The sequence below is a fragment of the Accipiter gentilis genome, chromosome 20, assembly GCF_929443795.1.
Source record: "Accipiter gentilis chromosome 20, bAccGen1.1, whole genome shotgun sequence".
NCBI lineage: Eukaryota > Metazoa > Chordata > Aves > Accipitriformes > Accipitridae > Astur > Astur gentilis.
Genome location: NC_064899.1, coordinates 4,593,404 through 4,615,314, shown reverse-complemented (window position 1 = coordinate 4,615,314; position 21,911 = coordinate 4,593,404). Strand labels below are relative to the sequence as shown.

Below are 21,911 nucleotides of genomic sequence, written 5' to 3'. Positions count from 1 at the left end.
CATCTGAAATGCCAGACAGTGAGGATCTGGGACAAGATGAAAGGTACTGTACGTTGGTTGTGATGGGCTCCTCGTGCAGCGCAGTACGGACCGAGGCTTCGTGTAATTAATCTGCGTGCGTTCCCGAGTTCTCAGCCTACGATCAGTTTTCTCTGCCTTGTAACAGATCCTCTAGTTGTTGAGGGGTTTGCCTCTAATGCTAACCTAAGGCTTCTTAGGAGAGAGGAACTAAATCTTAATGTCTGCGTAGAGGTTAAATTGTACAGCTCTTATGTATTTCTTAAACTAAAGCTGAAGGGCAGAAAATACTGGGTGGTTTCTACCTAGTCACTTTGCCCAACCATGGGACAACTTACGAGCCTCAAAATGTCAGAGACGCAAATAGTTTAGTCGGGAGCCACATTACTGACAGAACCATAACTCATTACTGTGAGATAGGGCACTGCGTCCCTTGGAGGTATGCCTGTCTTTCTGAAGTTTAACTTTTATCTTAATTAGCTCATAAAACCAGCGGATAGGAGAAGAAAGTAGTTGGATCTGAAACTTAGTAAACCATTTAACAAATACTATTTTCTCAAATATGATCCAGTACATTCCTATGAAATAAATGCACTAATTAAATTTAGCTAGATGGACAGATTTTAAAATAGGTATTTTAAAAGTCTGTGTTATTGATGTTTGGCTATTATAATCTAGGTTTCTTAAAGTCCACATGGTCTTTCCATAGTTGCAATTTTTACTGTCTTGATGCTAATCAAAATGTTGGCTCTAAAATGGTGTTAATGAAACATTTGATATTGCAAAAAAGAAAAATGGTCATGTATGTGGAAATAACTTTTTTTTTTTTATGAGTGAGTTAACAAAATGCTGGAATATAGAGGCAAATTAAAAAAATTACAAGAATCAGAAGTAAGCATTTCATTATCGTTTCAGAATTGATTTCTTCTCATTAGATTTAACTTTGAACATTTATGTGGGTGTTTTTTCCAATATGTATGTCAAAGTGGTGTTGTAAGATAGATGAAATACGGAAGACATTTCTGGTTGTCTGTTGTAGATCAGTATATTCAGGCATGGTCACCTAATGGGATGAGTGTGGGTGAATGGATCCCCAGTGGCATAATTGGGTCTCTGCAAGGGTGGGGTCACCTACGCGTTTCCGTTTGCAGGGATCTAAGTTGTGCCCTATATATGACATAGATTAAAAGCAATTGTAGTAGTAGGTAGCATTTTTTTCTTTTAAGGAAATGTTGACTCGTTACTGATAGCCACCAAAGTGTTAATTGCTATTCATTAAAAATGTTTAGCTGGATCTCCAGTTTGTTAAATTGTATATTTTTCAACACAGGAAAACACCAGTATGCATGACACATTAAAAAAATGGGGTTTCAGATGATAATCACCTTTTTTTTTTTTTTTTTCCTTTTGAATCAATTTTATAAAGGATATGCATCATGTCCTTCTTTGAAAATGTGTTGTGGTTGTTTGTTTTTTTTAAATCAAAATGGGAGAAAATATTAGCAGCGGAGAAGAAAAATAATTTTGGAAAAAAAATATTTCAAAATTCGGATTTGAAAAAAAAAAAGCAGCAGTGTTTACCACTACGTAAAAGGATGCAACTGATATGCAAAACATACAAGCTTTGTAATACCTAACTTCCTTTGTTAACAATTCTTTCTCTATACAGGCTTGTAGCAAGCTTTGGCAGTTAAACAGAAGTAATACTAGGCCTAAACCCTCTAAGACTTCTTTCTTTATGAATCAAAGTTGTTTGTTGGTTTTAGGTTCTTTGTTTGTTGTTTTTTTAAACAAAAACATGAATGTGTCTAAAGCAGTAACCTGAAAAAGCGTGATAATAGGGCCTGCTCTCCCCATTTATCATTTCTGAAACTACCATTAGATTAATTGACCCTGGTCCTAGTCCCTCATCCTGTTGCGTAAAGCTTTGCTAGTGAGCAAAAAGGTTTGAGAAAAGAGTTTAATCAAAAGGTTCTGTTTTTTTCTGGAATTAATTTGCCTTTTTGTCTCAGCGGTAACAAATAGGGTATAACTGGAGACCGTTCCTACAGAAGTGCTAACGAGATTTGGTGGAGGTCAGAATATTTTGGTCCAAGTTAAACAAGAGGGAATAGAAGGAGGAGCTATGGGAACTATACTGGACCAATACGGGAACTGTACTGGAACAATTCATTTTAGAACTGCGCAAGAAGAGATAGGAATGTAAATGCACAGATAATGGCGTAATTTTGAGGGCACACTGAATCAAAGCTACTGCTTTATATATTTAAGAAGCGGACGACAGTGGTATTTTTGTAGAAGCTGTTTGCTGATCGGTTTCAGCACACTGCATTCCTTGTAGCTGCCTCTCAGATGCAAACAAATACTTCTTACATCCTCTCCCCTCTCAAGTTCATGTCCTACTTCAGAAAATATGTAATATTGCATCACAAGTGTATTTCATGAACATTATAACATCATAGTTAGGGATGTGGCATTGGTCAATAGCCTGTTAGTCATACTGTGAATTTAAACATGTAATAAGCAAAGGAACAGATGCACGAGTACTTCTTAGTACAACTAGTAAAAAAGCCAAGAGTTGTGAAGATTAGGTACCCACTCATATTTTCTGTTTTGTTCTGTCATAAGATCCTGGGCAGCAGCAGATGAAGAACAGTGAGGAAAGATGTGGTCAATGGTAAAGGATTGAAAACAGTTTAGCATAAGAACAATATTTTCCCCCAGTAATTCTTTATCATCAGGCCCCCTACAGTTTCGCTGTAAGATGGTATAATTTCTTTTTAAAAAAATTGTCATCTGATGAGGAATCGAATGATGATCAAGAATGGATAAAAGGTACTGTGAATAATTGGTCCCAAAGTGGTGGAAGCACACAGCTACCGGTGCTTCAAAGAGACACCGACGTGTGCCTTCCCTATCAGAACAATGTCCGTGGTGTTCTAATCGCTGTCACCTGCCTGTTACTGAAAAGGACGGTGCGCTAAACTGTTAGCCAGGAAACTTTTATGACCTGAATATAAATGGGAGAGAAAGCTGTGTTATTTTGAACCAGTTGATTTTGAACTACAGTCTCAGAGTGCATGACCTTTCTCAGTATGTGCTTGGACTTAGAAAAATGGAGATCCAGTTTCAAGTCAAATATGCGTGTTACTTCATTACTCAAAGCATCTTGAGTTGTAATTATATAAGAATATTTGTTTCTTCTGCTAGTATTAGTTAATAAAGTGGAAAGTACTTTATTTCCTCTTACAATTGCATTCAGTGCACAAATGTAGGCAACAAGTGTTAGTTCATGCTGGGAACTCTCAGTAATGCATCAAAGTAAATGATCACCTGCTCATACAAAATATACTAAAACCCATTGAAAAGAGTCAGAATGAAGTTCCATGCAGAAAGAGTTAAAGCCGCCTTGTAATATTACATGAAAAGGTGTTCTCGTGTTTTTTCAGGTTAAAAGTATTCTTTGTCTGGCAGTTGAAAATCCAATTTTCCTTTTTTGTGCAGCTGCCCTGCAACTCCAGGAATGCTCAGCTCATCTTTCCTAGCTGTTTGACTTTGAGAGGCCTTGAACTAGGAGTATCCCAGCTGAAAAATGTGGAGGCCGAAGGAGGAAAATGAATTGATTTTGTAAAAAAGGGTTAAAGGAGTTGCCTTTTCCAGAGAAAAACAAATGTGAAAGAATTGCTTCCAACAGCTGGGCAGAGCCGTTTAAAGTTCTGCAAACAGAACTTTACGCTCCCGTTGATAAAAACCAGACTTCCTTACTTTTCTGAACAAAAATAGCACAATAAAAATGTCTCTTCTGCATCACCAGTTTCTGTTACGAATAGGAAGCCTACCTGGACGATCCCAGCCCTTGTACTGTCTTGGGAAAAAGACAACAGCACGTAGTAATAGCATTATAGTCTTTGCTAAACAGAAAGCAAGTCTGTAATAGTATTTATGTGGCAGTGAAACAGTCAATTCTCATGCAAAGAGATGTTTAAAAAATCCACGCTTATTGACTAAGTCATGGCTTTGGACTAATAGCACTTGACTACCCGATCACATTTTTCGTTTTGAATGACCTCAAACTGGAGGAGCTGGTTTCTTCTCAGGGGAGCTGGGCAGGAGTCGGACGGGTCAAAGGGAGGGTTTCCGTGAGAGCTGACCTGTCAGTTTGCTTAGAAGAGTCTGTCTAGAGGAGCTGGACAATGAAACACCCCAAATTTAGTTGGAGTATATTTTGTTTATTTTAGCAGGATGTTCAGCAAAAAGCGACAACGTTTAGTACAATCTGCTGTGTTGAGGAACTTGTGTACTGGGATCGCCTTCAAAAAAGTTGGAGTTAACCAGTTGGTATCTGATCCGCTAAAGAAAGACAATACAGCTCCTTATTGAGACTTTATAAGACGACTGATGTTATACTTGAATAGAAACGATGAACACATCACCTCCAAAATAAAATCTTGGTAGTAATGGTTCTTTTTTTTTTTTTTTTTTTTTTAAGCAACCTGTAGGACAAGATGAGTTCTCCCATCCCTTTGCAGAACACTTCAGTGTATTTTTATAACAATAGGATTGCTTTCATTTTCAGAAAGGTTTGTTCTTGACTAGTAATACAAGCAAAAACCCCCACCTTTATTTATGGGATTGATGCTGTTTAGCAGCGCAACAGTGGTAAAATGTTCCCATGTCAGTTGAAGAGAAGAAAACAACCATTATGATTTTAGTTTAACACACTGTGCAAGAAGCATGTGGAGTCAGGGATGAAAGTTTGCTTCTGTTATGTTTTGTTAAAAGTCACATATCCTGACCAGTCTCCTGTGCAGTCCATTGAGAAAAACTCATCCAGCCTCACCAAATGCTGATGATTTAAACATATTTCTTGTACAGTAACGTTACTGAAAAATACGCTTGGTCAAGAAATAAAAGGGGCGTGCATGTTACTGAAAGCTGTGAAATAAGATCTTTTTTCAGCTTTTTATTGCCCACCTTCCCCTGAAAAAAAAACAGTAACAGTGAATTAGACTGACTCACTGTTAATAAAAAGCACAAAACTGAAGTGTCAGATGAAGATAGATAAGATCAGAAAGAAAACACTTTAAAAACTGGAAAAGCGATGTTGCATGGTTTTAACAGAATTCATTTAGTTCTTAGAAAATATGTATTTGAACTACAGGAGAGGTGATAATTAAAGGAGATTTTTGGATTGGGAAATGTTCTTAGTTACTCTTCAAGGTTGATAATGACATTCTCCAGCTTCAATTTAAAAACAAAATCTGTCTAGCTTTGTATATCTTAGAGATTCCAAGGGTGCCCAAGCCTTAACATTCAAGGGATGTCAAATATGATCGGTTAAAGGATGTTTGCCGCAGTATTACATGTTGGTGAAAGCCTAAACCTGTGCAGCGCCTATAGATTAGTAATGGGAAATAAAGTGCATATGGATATCTACAAGCAGGAAAGATTTCTGTTAAAAAAGCTTTGTAAAGTTTGTAGCAAAAAGCTTGTAGATGAAGATTCTTCCTAAAGTTTGACAACAGAGTGTATTTGTGGATGCTTCCCATGTTCCTCGTTCTTTCAGTGATACAGCATCTTTTTGTGGAACTCTTTGAAGCAAGCAAGATTTTACATGGTGCCCCAGTGATTCATTTAAATTGCAAGTCTTGTTGACTTGTTCATAGCCACATGACACAAATACAATTATTTTAGTATACTTAATGATTGCATAGGATCCAAAAGTGGCACAGGATAAAGCACAATTCTACATAATCACCTTTTAAATTAGCCGTGTAGGTCGTTAACGTGCTGTGCTGTAAGTTCAGTGATGCTTGCCATTATGTCTTTCCACGTAGTGCACATAACATTCACAAAATTGTTTCATTGTATTATAATAAGGCTAATCAATATTGCATTGTTTTCTACCACACAGTTCAATAGTAGATTTTAGAGGTCTTGCCATTGGTACTTTAATACACTTAGCTGTAAAATGTGCTTTTTACAGTATTTTATATTTTGGAGAGAGAGGGGGGTGGTTATTTTCATTCTGAGTATTGGTCACCTGGAATTTAAATGTAAAAAAAACATTTACAATGTTATTCACAAACTTTTTAAATCTAAATACTATTTTATATCCCTTATCTCTGTACCTGAATAATTTAAAGACAAATTTTAAAATATATTTTTGGCATAGCTCTTCAGGTATAAAACCTTTGTTTCAAAGAAGGGTAACTGCATCGTTATAATCACTCCCTTCTGCACTGTGGTGATTCCTTTCCTCACGGGAGAGACCTGTGAAAGCTCTGAAAAGGTAAACCTGTTTGATGGGGTTTTGCTAACAGTTTACACACTTGATATTTCATTTGGTCAAGTTTCATACTTAATTCCAGGTTGCCTCTGAGGTTTGTCCTTAGACATCCACATCCCTTACAGCTGCATCATTCTATAAGCTCTAGATACCACTTTTTAAAAGACTACAAAATAGCCATATTGCCTATATTTTGATATACATATCTTTGGGAATGTAACTTTAAGCTCTTCCACCTTGACTAATACATCCTAAGTTACCCTTAAAATTACAGAGTCTGCACAGGTTTCAAGCGTGTGTGGTTGCAGTTGGGAAATCAAGAAGGTTTAGAAGCTCTGTAATTACTAACTCTTTGTTTATGTAGATGCAATCCTTCAGATCCACCACATCATGGTGTACTTTGTCACTGCTGCAGTTCCGAGTAGCGTATCTACGTGCAGATACATATAAAACCATGTACACATAATTAAAAAAATCCAGCACATCACGAAGAGATCTTTAAACCAGTAATATGAGAGCTACTGACCTTTCCGAGAGAAATGTGATGGGGCTTTGCTTGAACAGATGTCTAGATACAAAATGAGAGCATGACACCATCAGTCATTTTTAGAAAATGTAATGCCACTGACTCTTCTGGCCAGAGTTTGTGACTGTGATGGGTTGAAGCATCTGGGGCAGGAGGGTGTTTTGATTTTTTGTTTTTTTTTGCAGCTACTAGGTAACAGTTTATGTATTTGCTCAGTTTTAGAAATCATGCAATAGGTAGTCAGAAGGATATAAGTGATTAATATTCTTTCTGAACACCTTCAATCTTATTGACAGTAGTTGTAGAATAGAAGTGTAGTACTTTCTATCAAACTCAGGATAAGTGATGGATGCGTAAAACTCTATTCCTTCTAAATCGTGCATGAAAACCTTTCAAGGTGTTCAGAGAGTTGGCTGCTTATATCCCCAAAGGAGCATCGGGACAGGAGTCCCAAAAGCTGTTTTGGCAGGAGGCACAGGGTTCACATTTAAATCATTTATTAAGGTACTGGAAGTAATTCCACTAATGTTGTGCTGAAGTAGTTTATGTTCTTGGTTGACTGATGTTGTAGTCATGCACTCCATCATCTACATCACTCACATATCTTCTTTTTTCCCTTTTTGTCTTTAAATGTGATTGTTGAAAAATGAATTTGCCTGGAGTATGCATCGTTAGGTGCCTGTCAGCTTTTGATCTAATGCAGGTTTAATGTTTATCTCTGTTTCTACAAGGGCATGACGTAACCTCTTTACCTGTCCGTACCTACAAGTATAGGTTGTACCTCCTTTCTTCCTCGCTCCCCCTTCGCCGGGATCTCCGTTGCTGCCCCCTCGTTCCAGCCCTGCGGGTAGCACTGCCGCTCAAGTGGGCTTTGGGGAAAAGGGGCAGGAGGGACAGATCTCACCAGGGCTGGTAGTTGTTGGGAGGTGGCAACAAGAAGAGGCAGCATGTGCAACTGGTTGGCGTACTGAGGATCAGCAAGATGACGTTCTTACACCTCTGGTTGCCTAAGGTCAGAATACAGCTTCAAAATAGTGCCTGGTGTTCCTTGTAAAACAGAAAAGCGTGGCTATAGTAGCACTGGCAAAGGTGTCTCGTGGTTTCTTGTGGCCTACAAGAAACGGCCAAGTATTCTTTTGCGGAGCAAGCTTAATAGTGGGTTTGTAATGTTTTGGAGCAAACTTCAGCTGTGCCATCCACCCTCCTTGCCTGGCGTCTCCTTTGTCAGCGTGCCACATGCAGACCGCAGGAGCAAAGCATCCAGCAGTACATTTGACCTGCACTGCAGCTCGTACGTTCAGTAACTTTTCAACTTGGCAAAAGAAAGCATTACTAACAACCAAGAGAAGCAACTCCAGAGAACTTTCCCTGCAAATGTGCCACTTTTCTGTATAATTTGCATGTTTGTTTTGAATTGTTATTAGTAATCCCAGTGTGCCTTGTTGTATCTCCTCCTCTTTAATCTATATTGTCTTTATATTGGTGGTTAGCCTATATGAAAATAGTTTGCATTATTATTGTAGTTTATGCTTTCATCTCCCCCCCCGCCCTGTTTTTGCTACTAACTTAAAGTTTGTAAGCCAACTAGCTATAATTGTCCTATGTATTTCAAAGCTCCATTTCAATAGTAGGCATCAGGCCTATCCACGTTCTCTCTCTGCTTCCACAACATTCCACTTTGACTGTCAACAATTTTAAATAAAGGATAGGAGTAAAGACTGTAAAAGGATTTTGTACTTCAGAATAATGTCATAATAGTAGTTTTCAAGACTAGAATAAACAGGCAACTCTTAAAATACCTATTATTAATGCTGCAGAATAGTTTACAAAAGCTAGAAACAGTGTTTCTTTAAGGAGAGTAGCGTATTCATAAAAATGGCAGTTCTCAGGAGACAAAACCCATGTATAACTGCTTTTCTTAAGCTGCTAATTACCAAAGAGGATGGCAATTGAAATCGCTGTTGTGGATGGGAAGCATGTGTAACATTGCGAATCCCTCCCACTGGGTTCCTGCAGTGTTCTCTGTGAGTTATTTAATGGTTTTATTTACATCCTCTGTCAGAGGCAAATACCTGCATGCAGTGCCATGCATGACGGGAAAATATGTTGCTTTTTCTGTCTTACAAAAGTCACCTAGACCAAGACGTGAGGCTCTTATCCTATGAAATATCAGGTATGCTATTTTAAATTGTTTATGGTTTTTTCTCAAAGTGTGGGGGCAAGCCCTCACCCTGAATGTTCTGTAATGTAAAGAGGAAATCACACTACTGCAATACTGTGAATACTCTAATAAAGAAAAACTAGTATTTCAGCCACAGTATAAAACTGATTAAAGTCCAAAACCCAAATTGTCGCCCTATTCCTGACTTTACTATAGTATAGTGTTTCCATGTGTGTATATATAGTATTTACATGACATAAAGCCATGTTCTGTGTTCTGCTATGCACGTGATAGTTTGAATATGAATCCCCCACACCTGCTATTTCTGTTCTGTATGAAATGGCTCCCAAACCTTGCTCCAATACCAATGTTGCTGTGTCACCACCTCGTGGTGAAGCTCCTGTATGGTAGTTAAATATAGGCATAGAAAAAGGATAAGTTTCTCCATGTGTGTTTAACTAGACATTTTTGGCCGAAATTATTCCTGACTTTTTACAAAAATGAGGCTGTGGAGACTATATACCTGAAAATAGGAGAAGGCGGTTAACCTCCATTATGTTAGGAAAGCTGCTTCCAAGTAATCGGTGTGTCTGCAGTACAAGAGAAAAGAATGTACATTACATTCCTGTGTAGAATAAAAATGGGTATCGTGTATGTGGGAGAAGACAATTTATTCCTGGCTTAGATACAAGTATGTAAAAATTCATAGATTTAAATGTGGGCAGTAGTTAGACCAAAGCATACAATTCAACGTAAGACCAAAATCCTCTTATCCTGTGTGTTTAGGAGAAATGAGAGCAAGAATTTATAATTGTAAGAAAAAGTGGCTTTAGACCTTGCTGAATTCGATGTCAGACATGTTGTCTGGGGGTTGGCTGAAATGTTAGTTAAAAGATTTTAAGGAGAACTTAAGTTCGCTGTTCTTTCAAACAGAGTTCACTTTCTGCTTTTATCGTAGTTTTAAAATAGAAGTGACATAACTTTGGGCTATCCAACTGAAAATTTATAAATGGAAATTTATTTTTTTCAGTTGGAAAATAAAAGTGAAATAGACATTTATATAAATAGTTACTTATCATTTGCCTACTTTTGTTACTAATCTGTGACCAGAAATCTGAGGTTATAATGTAATCCCAAACTTTTCTTTTATTTTGATGTTACAATGCAATAAACAGTGTCGACTACATTATTTTACAGGCTATCATGAGTCATTGATCAAAGCTTCTGCCTAATTTAGGCCACTTGACCCTTTTAATAACCATCTCTTCAGTGCTATGTTAGTATATCTTGCATGCTGCCATGTGAGAGATCCCTTCCCTTTCAGTGCAGGATCAGCATATAGCCCCAGCCCTACAAAGAGAAGCAAGTCAGAAGCTTATCTTTTTAGAAGAAACCAATGTATCTCTCGTGGTCCGGTGCAATTATATGTGTAACTTTCAAGTAAATATTTTCCAGAATTTAAATCCTTTTTTCCTTCAGCTGTTATTTCCTTGGGCTGTGCAAATAAACCAGTTGTTCTTACCAGAAGGATCTGCATTGTGGTTCTTGGTGGAAGTGGGTGTGAACTCATGCCCGTATAAAAACATTACTGTTCACTTTTGCTTTATAGACTGAAAAAGTAAAAATAACATGAGGGAGCAAACATTTTTTTAGGCACTTTAAAAAACCCCCAAACTTCTAGTTTGTGGGTTCCTGCGAGTTTGTGAACCAATTCTGAGGGAACTGCAAAATATTTATCGGGAAAAATAAGCCTATTTTGGTAGGGTTAAATTTGCTATATTGGGATCCACATCTGTTTTGAAAAATGTTAAGTATTAAGCAAATGAAAAAGCAGTACTCTAATTTTAAGTATGCACCATTATGTTCGTCATGGGAACAAAACTCCAAGTAACACCTGAGCCAGGAGTCTCAATAGCCTGTGGACATCAGGGCTGTCGTACGTGTGCATCGATACTGCCAGTGGCTCACAAAAACACAAACGTGTTCAAAAACTTCATGGCTTTCCTTATATCAGGAAATGAGAGACATTAACAAGTTCATAGCCTAGAACATAATGGCTCCTTATTAGTAAGAATGAATATTAAATCGTAGCTAATAAAATGCGATACAGCAAAGGTAGGTTACGCGTGTGTCCTCAGTAGAGAAGGTAGGCAAAAGCAACCTACTAACCAGCCGTCAACTGAGAAAAATCCGAATGCTCTTGATGGCTTTTAATTTTTAGAATATGTTCCAATAAAAATGACTAAGCAATCTGTTGTTGAACAGATATTAATGTGGAAGTTTTTAATCACTATAGGTATTTTTACAAGTTATGACAGATCATTATTTTTTTTTTAGTCTTATGTTTACTACAGAAAAATTAAAATTTTAGATCTTGTTATTCCTAATATTAAAACAAATGTTTACATGATACTTTTGAACACCAGGTTTGTACAGGGTGAAGTTTGAGCAGCAAAAATCTCATCGGTCACTGATGCTTGCTAAAATTTAAGTTGTCCCAGGGAACTATCAGAGGGCATTTGCATTCTGAATAACAAGAACTGTTAACAGGGTCTTGTGGTGTTTTAGTAGCTAAATAGCAGAGTAATTGTTTGGACATACGAGTTGGCAATTTGATCTGAAAGTCTGTGTGTATGTCCTTATTGCTGCACACCGACCTTTGTACATTCATTTTTTTCATAATGTAGTTTTTGATTTATCCTGTAATTTGATCCACCTATGACAAAAGTGTTTACTATTAACGCAGTGATGCATTGGACATTTAATGGATCATGTATGTGAGTAAAATGACTGTAGGATTGTTTATAGTTTACGTGCATTCACTGTGATCAAAGCTGTGGGTACTGAGCAGTGAATTTTGCAAAAGATAACTTTGTAAAACTGGTGCAGAATTTACTTCAGATTCTCAGCATTTGCATGGTGGTACATCCATCCTTTGTACCAGTTTGATTTGACATTGACTGGCCTCTGTATGTTTTTTCTTTCATTTCTGGTTTCCTAAAACATCTTTCTTGTAGATGTTTTGTCTACACCAAAAAAGTATATGATGTGATCATTAAACTGGATATTGTCTAAACTGATCAGCCCCAAATTAGATGCATATGCTTTCTCATGTTTTTCAGCAAATTCTTCAGTACAGTTTTTTTAAAATTTTATTAAAAGGACTGAACAGTCAAAAGCTAAGCTTTAGAAACAGTCCTTTCCATATACTAGAAAAATAAAAATTCAGTAAGGAAATTAATGTAAGCATCAAGACTTCAAAAGCAATTTCTTTTTTTCTAAGTTGGATAACAGTATCTTATGGATCATCATAGTTTGCAAAACGACAAAAAAAAAAGAAAAGAAAAAGCACGAGGATTATATGCCTGAAATCAAATGTATTAATATGTATGCCCATCCTGTGGCAATGTAAAACATCGTGGTATATTTTTTTAAGAAAAAATAATATTAACAAGTTTGGGGTTCAGTTGCTCAATTTAGATGACAACTGTGCCTTGAACTCGGTGTTTTCGTATGGCCAGAATGAATAAGCAGTATTTTCCTCCATAATTGCTTGTGTGGACTGAGAAATGCTACTACTGAGCAGAATTTTTTTGATTAAAAAAGATCTAATTAGCCCAACATAAAATACGTGGAAGCAAGCACAGGTTTCTGTAACGTAGCAGCAGCCATAGGATCGCTGGATGCTATAGCTTTACAACATGATGTTTTCAACCAGTTTCAACTTCTTATGATCTATAACCAAAGTTGTTGGGTATTTTTGTTTGTTTTCCTCAGCTGGGAAGTCATCAATTCCAGGCAAGACTACAGACCCAGAATAAATCAGTGCATTTCAGAGACACTGATGAATTTATTTGTATTTCTTCAAGAAATGTCCCACTTCAAGGAACAAAACCCTGGCAAGGTAAGCACTCCCAAGTAAGATTAACAGTTCGATATTGTTTAATGAAGAGGTGAGATAGATTTAAAAAACAACAACAAGCAAGCAAGCAAAAAAATGAAAGATAAAGTACACATTATGATACATTCAGTCATGAGTTTCTGCTAACTTTTTGCTGTGGAGAATACAGATAGGTCATCAGTGAGCAAAGCTGCTCACGGTAAGGTTTGTAGCAATACAGTCCCTTCCCTTACAGCTGCTGGAACGTCACCAGTCATTCCATGGAAAGGAAATTTAAAACATCACTATTTAATAAAAACTTGAAAAAGCAGAGAAAGTGTACAGTTCCTAAACATACACAAGGGGTTTTTCCCAAATAACTGTAGTTTTCAGGAATAGCTGCCCCAGTATTACATGATAGAAGAGAAGTCCTCGTATTTTATTGTGATAATTTTTCTTCTATACAGATATAGTTGGTGGGTTTGGTGTTTTTACTGGAAAGACTGAGCTGGAGAACCCAGTTCATGAAGAGGCAAGCAAGAGTAAGGTATCTTCATTCCAAACAGGAAGGCTATCATTATATAGTTCTAGCCAAAAGTGAAGCAGCTTACTTTTCCAAAGAAAAATACGAATTAATGTACAAGTATACCATGGTAATAGTAGATTTCTCTTTTATATTTGTGTTGCTAAATACAATATAAAAGGAGATTAGGAGGCTTTTTCTCCTCTTTCAATCTCAATTAACTTTGCCACAAAATCTTTCCTGAAAACAGGCCCTTCAGAATTAGCAAATAGGAAGTATGTAGTACCACACTCAAATATTGGGAGTTGAGACTGAAAATACAGATGAGCAACAGGTGAAATACATTTAAAAAATGAATAAATTATACAAAAAGAAGTTAGATGTTTAGGATAATAAAGTTATATTTAAAAGACATAGGTGTATATTGAGGTAAGGAAATGCGCCATCAGTGTACACGGTCCCATAATTTTGTCATGTGGTAACATGACACAGTAACTGTGTGTTAAGATATATCTAATACTGATTTAAAAAAGCTGATTTTGACAGCATGTTTTCCTTTCTTTTTCCTGACCTCATTTTCAAGCCATGTCATTATTTTACTGCTATAACTACAAGCAAATTAGGCACTGATGCTGTGTGCAGAATTTCTTTGAATTAACCATTTTATTGCAATTCAACTCCAAAAGCAAATGGATTCTTTCTGTAAACTTCCAACAGATCGATTCTGTACTCAGCATTGTGCAGTTGTGAAAGATGCATTATATGTCTCAGTCACAGAGGAGGCCAAATCTCAAGTTTCATATTGCAAATTCACCTCAGTCTTGTCGTTAACGGGGATGCTAGAGTAGCCAACAAGCATCGAGAGAATGCTTGCCAGCACAAGAGAGAAAACAGTTTCATGAAGCAACACAACAGGGGAGAGAACTGTGCTTACAGGACAGATTTTTTTCCTTTTAGAAGCATGCAGCAAGTATGCATTGTAGTATTTCGGTTAGCGATTTGGGTTTTTTCCTGCACGTCAACCATTTAACCTTTTCTTTGTGTAATGAAGGTGAAGTAATATCTAGTAATTTTAGCAAAAACCATGAGCTTGTTAAACCTTTACAGTCAATGAATAAAAATAGCATATTTTTATAACAGAAGAGGGGATACATCCTAATTAGCCAAAATGGACTGTTTGATGCTTATATGCACCTGAAGTGTTAAAGTATTTCCTAATTAAAAAAAATAATAAAAAATTTCAACTGCATTCTAGATTTCATTTAGCATGCAACATTTTTCTTTTGCAAAATGATCTGAATATTTAAATAGTGGAAGTGTTAATGGCCAATTTTAATGTTTTTGCCAGTTTTGCCTACTAGTCTGCAGTGTGTGTACATTTTTCACTGTCTTGGGAAGTTACATTCCTGGAGTTGTCCTCTCCTATGTCCTGCGTAAGTATAGTCACTTTTTCAATCATAATTTATGTATGCGATTTGTTCATTATTTGGTCTCTGTTTAGGGAGGGGTTTTTTTATTTCTTTATATATATATTTACACACACATGCAAGTCTGCAGATGACACCAACCTGAGTGGTGCAGTTGACACACCTGAGGGACGGGACGCCATCCAGAGGGACCTGGACAAGCTGGAGAAGTGGACCCACGTGAATCTCATGGGGTTCAACAAGGCCAAGTGCAAGGTCCTGCACATGGGTTGGGGCAGCCCCCAGTATCAATACGGGCTGGGGGATGAAGGGATTGAGAGAGCAGCCCTGCGGAGAAGGACTTGGGGGTACTGGTGGATGAAAAGCTGGACATGACCCAGCAATGTGGCTCACAGCCCAGACAGCCAACCCTGCTGTCCCGGGCTGCATCCCAAGCCACGTGGGCAGCAGGTCGAGGGAGGGATTTGTGCCCCTCTGCTCCGCTCGGGTGAGACCCACCTGCGGTTCTGCGTCCCGCTTTGGGGTCCTCAGCACGGGAGAGACCTGGACCTGTTGGAGCGGGTCCAGAGGGGGGACACCAAGATGATCAGGGGGCTGGAGCAGCTCTCCTATGAGGACAGGCTGGGAGAGTTGGGGTTGTTCAGCCTGGAGAAGAGAAGGCTCCGGGGAGACCTTAGAGCAGCCCCCCAGTACCTAAAGGGGCCTGCAGGAAAGCTGGGGAGGGACTCTTTAACAGGGCATGTAGTGATAGGATGAGGGGTAATGGCTTTAAACTGAAAGAGGGCAGATTTAGAGTAGATAGAAGGAAGAAACATTTTACAATGAGGGTGGTGAGACACTGGCCCAGGTTGCCCAGAGAGGTGGTCGATGCCCCATCCCTGGAACCATTCCAGGTCAGGCTGGACGGGGCTCTGAGCATCCTGATCGAGTTGAAGATGTCCCTGCTCATTGCAGGGGGGTTGGACCAGATGAACTTTAAAGGTCCCTTCCAGCCCAAACCAGTCTGTGATCCTATGAGCTATATATACACACATATACACATACATATGTAGGTTCTAACAAGTGCTTTTTGTCACATGCAAGTCAGCTTAAAAGTTTTTGCAGCATGTTGATTCTGGCAGAATGTTGCATAGTCATGTTGCTCAGGTAGAGGTATCAAAATCAGACTAAATCAAGACAATGATAAATGTTATAGTGATCATAAATTGTGCCTTACTGGAAGTAAAAAAGGTGTCAGTTGATACGAATACAATGGTGTTTTCTGCAACGAGTAGGAACCGCTCCTAGAAACTGGATTTGACGTTAACAGTTTGTCTGACATGGGCATTTCACAATGTGTTTTTATGTAGAACTAATTGTGTTATGTAAAATTAGTAATTATCTTATGCAAATGCATTGTTTAAGCTTTATTGAGTAACTTCTTATACAGCAATATTTCAGTACAGTTTTTCTCTCTGTCTTCATTTTTATCACAGTATTGTGTGCCTTTTTATGTCCCTTCCTTAAGTGCAATGAATTTGGACAGAAAGTGTGCAACAAAATTAAGACTGTTCTGATGAAACTAGATTTTGGAATAGTGGAATATATCAGCCAGAAGAAGAAAGAGAGATCTGGTGAGTAATTAAGTGTAGTCCCAAGTAACGTATTTTTCTATACAGAGAAAATTTTATTCACCTTGCAGACAGCTTGGTTTGTGCTGTGAAGCCAATTATAAAGGTATTTCTTGCTTTGAACCTGGCTACCATTCTTAGCCTTATAGGGAGTGATAATGTATGTCAGATGTCTGGGTATGGTTAAAAAAAATATTTCATGGAAGCATACAAGGCAGGACTAATGGTTCTCTTCATACTTGATCAGACGTACTGCTTGTAGGTTTTCAGAAAAAAATGCTCCCTGTAAGTATGCAATGCTTATCTCTGTTTAGATAAGGCAAACTTACGCAGGAGTCTCACTCAAAAACATGAAATAAGTACGTAACAGAATTTTCAGTAAGACACTGAACTCTGTTCCAGTATCTAAATCTGCCTTGTTTTCACTCCCTACAGCAACAAGAATTTATTTTCTTCCCCAAATACTCAATAAGCATTTAAGAATTGCAGTAGGATAGTAGCTACAGTTAATTGAAGTTTTTAGTTAGAAAGGGGAGAAATCAGTTTAAAACAAAATCTCACCTAGCTCACCTGAAATCTTTGTAACATTGGAAACTTTTAGATTTTAAGTAATACCGCTAGTTCAAGAAAAATATTTATATGAACGATGTTATCTTTAGTTTGGTTTTTGTGTGTGCTACAGTTTTGGTACTTAAACTTTTGTACTATAGTCACATTATTTGCAGGTAGCCTACCCTCTTGAGTTAGTGTTACATCAGTAGATTTCATATCTGCTTTAAAATATGCATTTCTTGTAACCATTCATCATACAGTGTGCTGTTCTAGACATGATGACAGAGGAACCATCTGCCTTTTCCCCTTCTCTTACATATAATGCAGTAGTTGTTGGAAATAAGGAGTAATGCATTGAAAATTTTCTCTCATGTATTAGTCTGCCTTTTTCTACTTTTATGTGAAACTGGCAGAGAGAGAGATCAGACTATTTCATGAATTCATAAGCCAGCACTGGGAAAATGGTTGAGGTTAGATTCGGTCTTTCCTGCCTCTCACCCTCAGGTTTAATTTAACCCAGACAAGTACCCTACCTCGCTTCGCTGCTTGGGTTCACCACATGGGTTCACAAACCCTTGTACTGGCACAAGAGAGGAAACAGAAAGTCACAAAAATAGGCAACCAAGAATAATATGACTGTGTTTTTCAGGTTATATTAGTTTAAAATATTCATGAGGCTGTTCTCAGGCAGAGAGGGGAGGTGAAATTTGCGTGTCTCTTCATCTGTAAGGAGCAACATTCTACCAGACTTCAGAAGTTGTTTTGTATGCGTATTTGCATATAAATGTGAATGCAGGGTAGCTGGGTGCAAAGGAGGAGGAGTTTGTGAGCGAAGATTACATGCAAGTATCCAGAAAATGCTTGTTCTCATGTAAAAGTAACGTGCTGGGATAACGACGCTGCCTGTTCTAACAATATGTTACAACTGTGCGTTGTACCAGCAGTGCAGTCCAAAAGATAAATATATATTGCCGGGGCAGGTAACATGATGGTGGGCAACAGACACTTCTGAAGGAAGTGCAACACAGGTAAATAACATCTCTTGGAATGTATTTCAGAGCAACGTTCTCTCTCCCACTTTGGCAGCTGCATAATGTATTTTGATAAATATCTAGCCTCTCAATCAGCCTTGTTTCCCTCACCTTAGTTGCATATTACGTAAATGATGCACTGTGTCCACAGGTGAACGTTTACTGCACTATGCAGGCTGTGTGACAGAGAACACACAATGAACCTCGAAGTCCGTTGTCATGAGTAGGATAAAAAATATTTTTTTTTTCTTTCAGAAACAGCAAAAACAAAACCCACAGAAGATGACAGTGAATTAGACATATCAGCTCTGTGTCCTAAGGTGACTTTTTTTCAGTCAGCCCTATCTTGCTTTTAAAATCTATATAGATAATGGAGAGTATCTAGACTACTGTCTCTGTTCTTCTGTGGAAGACTTTAACCTGCCCAGGAGGCTGTGTTCCTGAACTAAGCAGTATGTTTTAAAAGTCATTCATAGTCTCCATCTTTAGGCTTATACTAATTAACTTACTGCAGTTGTGACTTCTGGCCTTCAAGGTAATGGTTTCTCTGGCCTACTAAACTAAGAATGTGTTTATTTCGTATCGGCTGTAGAATGATTAAACTAGAATTGAATAGCAAAGGCGACTATTTTTATTTGCAACAGTGAAAATGCAGTTAATTTTTATCAAATTAAAATAGAAAAGGGAATGTTTGTAGAAAACCTACGTAATTTGTCAGATACTTTTGTAATCGCTTGTCTGATCATTTTCAATGAGAGTGTGAATCAGTATATTATCTATAAATGTGTTTCTGGATATGTATGACAACACTCTAATGTCTCCTTTCTCTCTTAATATTCTAAATAACTGTATGGCAAAGGATTTTCCATTACAGTCAGAACACTGCTTGATATAAAAAAATTCAGATTTATAGGAATTCTTATGCAGTTTTGATCAGTAGTGTGTAGAGTCTGACTTTGACAGTGATCGCTTCGAAGGTGTTTTTGTAGTCTGAAAAAAAAAAAATTTATATCCCATGGGATAAAACTTTGTAGCTGACATAATTAAATATTGTTGGATAAATTCGTAAAGGATAATGATTTTTTTATTTAGCTAATTTTTTACTGTCTTACAGATAATGGGATGGTTTTTTGACCCAAGTTTATGCATTTCTTTACGTTTATGTGTATTTTGTATTCATGGGCTCATTCTGCTTTCATTACAGTAGAATGTTACTTTCAGAATGAATAACTGGAATTTTCTATGCTTCTTTAGTATAATACAGCCTTCAGTTACTACAAAGAGGAATGCTTCGCTTCTAAGTATTGTATACTCCTATTATTTTCATGTTTCTACAATTAAAGCTTAAACAGGAGGTGATTTCTATTGCTGTAACATGCAAGAGCCTTCTTTTTCAGTATCTAAGCATTGGCTGTAGTGTGAATTTTTGGAGTATAAGAATACCATGTATGGGACTTTTTTATGTGTAGGTTAGTCCTGCAGTTGTTGCCAAAGAGCTGTCAGTGTCTGACACAGATGTATCGGAGGTATCTTGGACCGATAACGGGACCTTTAACTTATCCGAGGGGTATTCTCCACAGACAGACACATCTGATGGTATGTAATGGCTTCATCTATTTCATCGATAAGTTGCAGTCATGTAAGTTACCTGAAAACGATCAGAGAATTTGAGGACAGAAGTTTTTTGGGTTGGGTTCTCCCCCCCCGCCATCCCCCCAATGAATTTAAAATTTATTTCAGTGTTTTATATAATTTTGGATACATCTTATGTAAGAACTGTCCTCATCTTAAGAATAATAAAGTACATCAGTAAGTGGCTAAATAAATAAGTAGTGGTGGGTAAAACCCGAGACATTCACTAAGTGCCAGATTTAGCTTTCCCTCCCACCAAACCTTTTAAGCAAGTAAGCCTTTTAAGTTAAGTTAAGCTTACCCAATGCTTTCATGGGTAAGCTATACAAATAAAAGCTGAGGAAGAAAAAGTGAATACTTTGAATTGCTAAACAGCCAATTAAAGAAAGTATTACTAGGTTTTGTGAGTAGAATGCTAATGAAGACAGCCAGCAATGAGCCTAAATTAGATGCGAACACTAAGACTAGGAGAAGATTTTCAAGCACTTGTCTTGATCTCAAGCAGATCTTTAAGTTCTTACTTTTTACAGAGCAAGCTTTCAGTTAGCACTTTGCCTGAATAAAGATTAATGACAATAGTAGTTTGGTGTAATCTTATCTGTGGATTTGGTGCTCTGCTCATCTTGCATTTCTCCTCTTCTAGAAAAAGTTCACTGTAAACGACAAGTAGGGTGATATTACTTAACGACATTACGCAGGCCAAATTAATTTATTCTGTTAATATTTCAAGTTGTAAATAGACAGCATTGTACAATCACAGAATCATAAGTTGGAAAGAGCCATTGTCATTCATCTTATCTAACAGCCTATTCAAAGCAGGTTCAACTTTATCAAGTTGCTCAGGGCTGTGACCATTTGAATTTTGAGCATTTCCAGTGGCAGAGCTTCAGCAACCTCCCTGGACAGCCTTTTTCAATATTTTCTCACCCTCATGATGAAAAAGTTTTTTCTTATAGTGAGTCAAAATTTCCCATGTTCCAGCTTGTGTCAATTTACTCTCATCCTTCCACTGCACACCTTTAAGAATCTTAGAGTCAGGCCTTGTCTTCTCCATACCTTCCGATTAGGTAAAGACAGTTATATGATCCCCCCACCTTTGCTGCCTTCTCTTAAGGCCAAACAAAGCCCATTTTCTCAGCATCTCCTCATATGTCCTGTTCTCCAGCCTCCTAATAATCATGCTGGCCCTCCACAGAACTCACTCCAGTCTTCCATCTGTCTTGTACTGGAGAGGTCAAAACAGGACAAAGTACTCCAAATGGGTGCTCTCAGGTGCTGAAGAGAGGGGGGAAATCCCTTCCATTGACTCCGAATTCATTTTTGCTAGTATAGCTCAGTATGTGGTTGGCCTTCCTTGCTGCAAGGGCACACCACTGACTTGCTGTCCACAGGTCTTTTTCTTGAACGCTGCCTTCTGTCTCGTTGCCCCCAACCTGTAGTGCTGCACAGGTTATTCCATCCCTGTGATGCAGGACTTCGCATTTGCTTTTGTTGAATTTCATGATGTTCCTTTTCAGCCTGTTCATTTCTCCAGCCTGTTGAGGTCCCTCTGAGGGCACCCTGCCCTCCAGAATATCAAATACACCTGCTCCACACCAGTTCCTTTCTGCCCGTGAACTTGCTGAGAATGCACTCCATCCTCTCATCCAGGTCATTAATAAAAACGTTGAACAGTGTTGGTTTCAGTGCCTTTGAGAGACACCACTAATAACTGGCCTCCAGTTGGACCTTGTATCACTGATCATAGCCCTTTGACCCTGGCAGTCCAGCCAATTTTCCACCCACCTTACAGTTCACTTACCCAGTTCGCTCGCCAGTCTGGCCGTAAGGATAATGCGGGAAACTGCGTAAAAGGCCTTGTTAAGTGAAAAATAAACAACATCCACTCTTCTCCCCTGTGGAGCATTTCAGCAAATGGGACATACACACAAGTGCAAGACCAGATGGGATGCATCCAAGGACTGGCTCATCTCCCATCAAAGCTCTGTACATTTCAGCCACCACTCTGCATACAGCACAACCCTTCCTCCTCACCTTCCCAGCTTGTTTTTCCTAAAGAAAATGGAGAAAATGACGTACGAGACATTTTTAGGATTCATTTCCTTAGCCCTTATGAATGCACCTTTTGCTTGTTTTCATAGAAAGTAAGTTCAAGTGGATTATTTTTTACCTTCTTATTCTAATACTGGATCAAACTATTCCCTTATGCTCATTTAGGCCTTTTCCACAGGCCATGTACTGTACAGTATGTTGTACACGTTT

General features: G+C 38.0%; 1 protein-coding gene across 1 annotated transcript in view; it reads left to right on the top strand.

The window, feature by feature from the left end:
• Positions 1-21,911, top strand: part of RETREG1 (reticulophagy regulator 1) — a 69,963-nt gene that overhangs the window by 43,093 nt on the left and 4,959 nt on the right. Inside the window, exons 4-8 of the mRNA XM_049824197.1 lie at positions 12,772-12,898; positions 14,746-14,830; positions 16,300-16,437; positions 18,273-18,337; positions 19,487-19,613. Coding sequence (XP_049680154.1) covers positions 12,772-12,898; positions 14,746-14,830; positions 16,300-16,437; positions 18,273-18,337; positions 19,487-19,613 — 542 coding nt within the window. The remainder of the gene's footprint in view (positions 1-12,771; positions 12,899-14,745; positions 14,831-16,299; positions 16,438-18,272; positions 18,338-19,486; positions 19,614-21,911) is intronic.